The following is a 7129-nucleotide window of genomic DNA, read 5'->3' on the forward strand; positions in this document are numbered from 1 at the left end:
GGAGGCCTTTAGCCCTTTAGAAGTGTTGCATTCTTTGTTACGTGTGACGAGTGTGAATATTAGTGGAGATGAGAGAAAAATTGCCACACAATAGTGGATTGCAACACCTCTAAAGGTCACACTTTTTGCTTTATATTCTTGTTGTGACTTTAACTACCAAGCTTATACTATAAAGTTCATCATCATCTGCTTCAGATATACAGCATGCTCACTCAAATTAAACAAGCACCTAAAAGCACTCCTCCCAGTCCCACACTCCCACGCCGAGCATATCATCTTTTCAGGGAATGGTCACTCGCTGTCATAAAGTTAAAGGGTACGTACGTAGCTAGTCATTGTAGGAGTACTACATACAATGCAGCGTATACATGTCCACCGCCCTAGTTCAAATTAAAGGCTGACTAGCTAGCTGGAGGACTTCTTTCCATGCCACCTCCGATGGGACAGGACAATGCGAGCGAGCTTAAATTTCCAAGGATAATACTATACAGATCTGTGGTAGAGTACAACTGTAGTTTGGCATTGTAATAGCTAGCGCTATATATTGGTTTTTCTTGCTCAAGCAGAACGAGCATGGCATGATTATTCAAAATTTGTGAATCCAAGCCTCATCTATTGCTTCTGTATCAGCTGAATCTTATACTGGTTGGAGGGAGAAGAGGAAAAATAAAATTGTTCCTTCTAGGGTTGTGATATATCATAGCAGTATAGCACTGGAAATACAGTGAGTGCATAAAGTTAAAGCTTAGGATGACGATAGGATCACTACATCGATTATTGAAGGTAGGATGACGTCAATATTCAATTTTCTATAATAATATTTAATCAGCGCAGCGGCTATTTAAACCCTAAACTTCTCATCGAAAAAAAACAACCAAGTTACAAAGCTTCAAGCTTCTTGCTTGCTTGCTTTTGAGAGAGAGAGAGAGAGAGAGAGAGAGAGAATCTAATCACTACCGGAGAAATTTAAATCTTTCTTCTCCGGCCAAGATGATAGCTCACTTGGAGTGTTTGGTCCAAGAAAACGAAAACGACACCGAATCCCGGCCCTACGACGTCATCTCCGGCCTCCAAGCCGCCACTTTATCCAACGATGGCGTCACCGGTAAGGGATCCAAGTCGGAGTTCTTCTTTTCCGTTCTTGGCGGGCATGGCCAGTTCGGCATCATCATTACCAGAGCTGGAATCTTGCTCCAGCAAGCCCTGTTCATGGTTGGTATTACGTACTATTTCACTGCTACGTACTCTCTTTTGCTCGTCTTTGATCCCATTACTGAGAGTTGTTTTTGTTTTTATTAATGGTGATTAGGTGAGGTGGATAAGGCTGTTGTACCGGGTTCGACGCCTTCACCCGCATGCCCACTCGCTAGTCATTTGTGAACACAGGTCCTTGAGGAAACGAAGCACGTCCTAAATTGAATTTTTTTTAGGAAAATAAAATTTTTTACATAGTGACGTCGGTTTACTTCTTGAAAGGACCGTCCTGTGAAACCAGGAGATTATGCGGTACTGTATGACGAAAGTTTCGACTTCAAGTTGTATTTGTTGCACTACCAATCACAAGAGGAATAGAAGAAGCATTTCGGGTTCAGTGGAGCAGATTCGTTGACAGCAATCCTCTTTGATCCGATGGCAAATTTTTCCCAGATATATTCTCAAACCCTAGCTAACTAGTATTAGTTGTCAATGCAAATTAATGTAAAAGGAATTAGTTTGAGCAAAAAGATATGGATCCTTTCCTTTCCTTCAGTTGCTTTCATCTATTTTCTGCTAAATCCAAAGAAGAAAATTCGACATAAAAATGATCACATAAGGAGTATATCAGTCTCTTTGTCAAAGGCACTGAAAAATGATGCTGAGTTAGAACTTAGAAGGGATGCGGAATTGTCATTTAACGTAATTGCATTGGTTCCTGCCTCCAAACTTAATATGTGCTCATATTTCTGTGCTTTGAATATCAGTTTTTGTTTCGGTTTGTTGTTAATCAAAGACTAGCCCATATTGGACGTTGAGGGACTCATACTCCTTGGGAGGGGTGGGGTGGTTAGGGTGGTGCGCAACCAAGGGCGGAGCCTCTCTAAATTTTATACCTATCAATTAATCTTGAATGACAAATCAATTATATTAAGAAATGTATCTATAAAATTGATTGGTTTTTATGTCTTACCAATAAAAATTGTTAAGATAATTGATTTTTTTTAATGTTGTACGAGTTTATGAGATGTATACAATAAAATTTTACTTCATTTAAAGATGATCAAATTAAACATCGAGTCAGGTAAAATTTTAATATATATTTATGCTATAATGTTTGAATTTCCCCAAGATTCAAATCCTGGCTCTGTAACTGTCCGCAACCACCGGCACACGCACGGCGACAATGGTGCACAGGTGCAGGAAACCTAGCTAGGACTAGGGTGGAGGCATGGAGCAATATACTATTCCCTAGTTCCCTACACTTCTCATTCTGTAAGCTTTAAGTAAAATTAAGAGATAAAATGGAAGATGAAAAAAATATAACTAAGCTCGAGTTGTGCTCGATTTGAAAAGAAAGGGTGACTGTGTAGGTATTTTATACGGTTTGCAGGTCACTGCCAAACTAATTAACCATACAATAACTGACTTGGTGCAGGTTCTCCCTAACCTAAACTTTCTATGTCCAAAAGAAAAAAATTAGCCATGCAACTAATTAAACTTTCTTCGTTCAAAAGAAAAAATTAACCGTGCAACTAATCCTTCTTTTGTTCAAAAGAAAAGAAATTAACAATGCAACTAATTAATATCCTTATTACAAGAAATAACATAATTACCTGCTTGACAACTAATTAACTACTTAGCTTCGAGTGAGTAGAGAATGGAGATTACTTCATGTAATGTTGATTACCAATGTATGGAGATTACTTCATACATTCTACATGCAGACATATATAATAGAAGATTAGAAAGCTAGAGGCATGAACATCAACAAATCAGTGAATCTGGCAGTGAGCATATCATTAGTTTTTGAATTGAAAGGGGATGGTCATTTTTCAGAATGCTTGTTCTGACCAAATTTCGGATCATCAATTTTTTTTCCCGTTACAACATCGGGGACGGAAAGCTCAGAGCGCATATATGTTTGATATTGCTTTGGCAAAGTGTGCCTTGGCTTGAGGCCTCTTGATCTGGAAAAAGTATTTCATGTCGATGACTACACTGGTACTAGAAGTCTCATAGTTTTCAATGGAGATTACTTCCTCAATAGAATAGGTGCTAATCAGTGCTATCTCTCTTGTAATATCTATATATATGTACATTTATGAATGAATAAAACACATTGATTCCAGCAATTCTTCTTCTTCTTTTCATAATGCGTACGTTGTGGATCTTAAGTGTGGCATGGCCTCCCGTGACTGTTGAGTCTCGATCATCAGTCGGACACCATTGTACATTTGTACTGAAAGGTACATGTTCTTCCTCTACTTGCGTCTTTCATCACATGGGTTCCCTGGGCTCAACTCCAGTCTCTAGTATACAGATGCGTTGTTTGTATTGTTTACTGTTTCCAACTTTCCAATCCAGTTCTGTACTTCTGTAGGTACTTGAATTGAGAATTCCACTGTACGCATGCAGATGACAAATGTGATAATGTTGATTGGTTCCATGATCTATGTAGAACTAGTCCTAGATTACTAGTCCTTGATTACTAGTCCTTGATTGCATCACATGGATTCCTGCAGATGCTCCAGTTCTTGAGCTGGAGACCATTACTAACATGGATGGCCTTTTGCACATCTGCTTTGTTATAGAATTTTTTTGAATAATCGTCCATACATGAATCATATCCACCCATCCTTGGCATCTCATAAAAGAAATTAAAGACATGCGTTAACGTTCAAAGTCTTGCTAATTTTAATTGAAGTGTGCCTCTTACGTACTATTATGATGTATTAAATACTTTTTTACTTTTTTCTAATTAAATTAACCCTACGTTTCATACNGGTTTAAAAAAAATAAAAAAAAAAAAAAAAAAAGAAAAATTGAAGTGTGTGCCTACAACATTAGTTGCTCAAAAGTGAGCATAGAGCTTGAACTAATTCTAGTTTAAGGCTCGCCTAAATTAATTATCGGTTGAAATCTTCACTCACCACTGTAGATGTTTTCATCATCATCATCATGACTTGCAAGAAGTGCATGACAGGCTGCTGCAACCACCAATACTATCGTCGCTAAATGCAGCACAGCTACGCGGCCACCATTATCACCTCCACCTAAGAATAAAAGCTGCTCCTCCACTATCAGTCTACCACCACCTCCGTACCACCACCAGCATTATTAACACCACTAAAGTTCATGCTAGCACCTAAGGCACTGGAATAAAAACGAAAGCTGCTCCACCCTGTTTCATCATTCTAATTACATCCATCCAATTCTCCTCTCTTACCTGTAATATCCTCTTCCTACATCTCTAATGTTGATTACCCCATGGACGTTGAGGGACTCGTACTCCTTGGGAGGGGTGGGGAAAGGAATGAAAGGAACAAACTTATTGAGTTTGTGGTTGAACAATGACTTGGATTCCAATTATCTGCTAATATTATGATTTAGATTTGTTGAATTGATCCCTACGTAATACACACGTTAGACCAAGCTTATATCATAAAGTTCATCATCTTCTTCTGCTTCAAATTAGCAATTTGAGTGTTCACATATCACTGCAAAGAAATACCTAAAAGCATGCACTCCTCCCAGTCCCAGTCCCAGTCCCACCCACGTCAAGCATCATCTTTTCAGGGAATGGTCATGTCCACCGGCTTAGTGCAAATTAAAGGGTGAGACTAGCTAGCTAGGACTTCTTTCCACCTCCGATGACAGGACAATGCAAGCTTTAATTTCCAAGGATAATACTATACAGATCTGTGGAGTAATACTGTAGGCATTGTCCATACTCCATAGCGCTATTGGTTTCTAAAATTGTTGGAGGGAGAATAGGGAAATTAAAATTGTTCCTTCTAGGGTTGTGATATATGATAACACTATGGAGCACAAAAGGGCACGTCCCTTATTCCCTTAATATCAAACAGTGCATGAAGTTAAAGGGCGATAGGGATCACTATTGACGATGAGGGTAGCCCGGCTATTTAAAGCCTAAGGTTCTCATCGAAAAAAACCAACCAAGTTACAAAGCTTCAAGTTTCTTGCTTTAGAGAGAAAGAGAGAGAGAGAGACAGAGAGAGACAGAGATCTTCTAGTAGTAGCTTCTTGCTTTAGAGAGAGAATCTAATCACTACCGGAGAAATCTAAATCTTTCTTCTCCGGACAAGATGATAGCTCACTTGGAGTGTTCGGTCCACGAAAACGACACCGAATCCCGGCCCTACGACTTCGTCTTCGGCCTCCGCGGCGCCCTCGACGTCAGCGAGCTCTTCTTTTCAGTTCTTGGCGGGCTGGACCAGTTCGGCATCATCACCGGAGCCCCGGACATGGTTGGTATTACTAATTCGCTGCTACTCCTTTTCCTTATACCCTCCCCGCCAAATTTGTCTTTGATTCCATTAATTATTAGATCGAGTTGCATGAGCTGATCGGTTTGTTTTTATTAATGGTGATTAGGTGAGGTGGATGAGGCTGGTGTGCACCGAGTTCGACGCCTTTCACCTGTCATGCCCAGTCTAGTCACTCATGACCATGGCGAAGACTCGTTCGATTATTTCAACCGGATACAACTTGAAGTCGTAACCATTCTTCAAGCAGTACCGTATGACTACGACTTTAAGTTGTATCTGTCGCACTTCCAACTGGAGAATTAGAAACGACATTTTGAGAGTCAGTAGAATGAGCACATATGTCGAGCGGAAGACTTGTTATGATCCGATGACAATCTTTGCTCCCGAATACCTCGCTCTCGAACAACAAATTTTTTCTAGAGTTATTCCTAATCCTCCTCCCGAACACATTTTCCCAAGAATCATTCACAAACCTTAGCTAGCTAGGGCAAATGGTCATTGTCATTCCAGTTTTCTCCTCTTGTTTTTTTCTGTTGGGCCAGTGCCATTGTTCTTATCAATCGAACATTTCAGCTAAGAAGCTAGCTGTTGGCAAAAAATTAATGTAAATAAAATTTTGTTTGAGCAAAAAGATATGGATCCTTTCCTTTGGATCAGTTCCTTTCATATATTTTCTGCTAAATCCAAAGAAGAAAATTCAACATAAAAATGATCGCATAAAGAGTTAATTAATTGGTGTTATGACCATCATGTTCTGGATTGAAATGTGGCCAATATCATCACTGTACTGATTCAATCAGTGTTATGACTATCACTTTCTCTAAGAGGTTCTATCCTCTGCTCGAAATATAAGGCAATGACCTCTCCTCATCTAGCTGCTGCTCTCTGCTTCCCTCACTTGGGAGAAATACAAATGACTCATGGCTTCTCTTGCAGTTATCTTGTCTTGATGAAACTAGATGTTCGTTGTCACCATACTATAACTACTTCGATTTGATGAGGGTGCAAGCCGTTACAGGCTAGGCCTATCGTCCAAAACAACAAATAGATCTAGCCTAGGACCAGAACCATTCCCAGGTTCACTCCATTGCCTGGCATGAAGAGGAACCTGATACAAGTTTACAACTCATAAACAACTACGAGAGTTAAAACTTGAGACCTCCCACCACATCTGTCACAGATGTGATAATTTGTTTTATTGATTTAAGACTAATAAAGTTTGTAACTGTTTAATTTTCTGTGTCAATACTCAATAATACATACATACATATATATACAGCCCTTCTTGGCTGCGAACGTCCGCATCGAAGGTTTTGGTGCAGATTTCTATTTTTGCATCACTTTCCGATCGAATTTCCTCATCTCCACCGTCTAGTATCTAGATAATATTGTGTAGATCATCTATGCAAAAATTTCAGCCAATTTGGTGATCGTTAAGGCCCTCAAACTCGAGTTTTTCTGGTATGAATACAACCGAACAGAATTCAATCCGTCAATTTGTTTTTCGAGTTTGAAGGCCTTAACGATTACCAAATTAGCTGAAATTTTGCAGAGATGATCTACACAATATTATCTAGATACTAGACGGTGGAGATGAGGAAATTCGATACGAAAAGTGGTGACAAAAATGGAAATCCGCAACC

The 7129-nt window shown here is 39.4% G+C and overlaps 3 protein-coding genes across 3 annotated transcripts in view; 2 read left to right on the forward strand and 1 right to left on the reverse strand.

Moving 5' to 3' along the window:
- Positions 1-911: 911 nt before the first annotated feature.
- Positions 912-1638, forward strand: LOC101295433 (cytokinin dehydrogenase 7-like). The gene is made up of 2 exons (XM_004302377.1): positions 912-1212; positions 1310-1638. The coding sequence occupies exons 1-2, from the start codon at positions 991-993 to the stop codon at positions 1412-1414; spliced, it is 327 nt and encodes a 108-aa protein (XP_004302425.1). The 5' UTR covers positions 912-990; the 3' UTR covers positions 1415-1638.
- A 3529-nt stretch (positions 1639-5167) lies between these two features.
- LOC101295728 (cytokinin dehydrogenase 7-like) lies at positions 5168-6135 on the forward strand. Its single transcript, XM_004302378.1, has 2 exons — positions 5168-5465; positions 5593-6135. The coding sequence occupies exons 1-2, from the start codon at positions 5304-5306 to the stop codon at positions 5653-5655; spliced, it is 225 nt and encodes a 74-aa protein (XP_004302426.1). The 5' UTR covers positions 5168-5303; the 3' UTR covers positions 5656-6135.
- Positions 6136-6498: 363 nt separating this feature from the next.
- The window catches only part of LOC101293703, a 30886-nt gene continuing 30255 nt past the window's right edge, over positions 6499-7129 (reverse strand). Inside the window, exon 23 of the mRNA XM_004304941.1 lies at positions 6499-6594. Within this exon, the coding sequence (XP_004304989.1) occupies positions 6499-6594 (96 nt within the window). The remainder of the gene's footprint in view (positions 6595-7129) is intronic.

Source organism: Fragaria vesca, linkage group LG6, assembly GCF_000184155.1.
Source record: "Fragaria vesca subsp. vesca linkage group LG6, FraVesHawaii_1.0, whole genome shotgun sequence".
Taxonomy (NCBI): domain Eukaryota; kingdom Viridiplantae; phylum Streptophyta; class Magnoliopsida; order Rosales; family Rosaceae; genus Fragaria; species Fragaria vesca.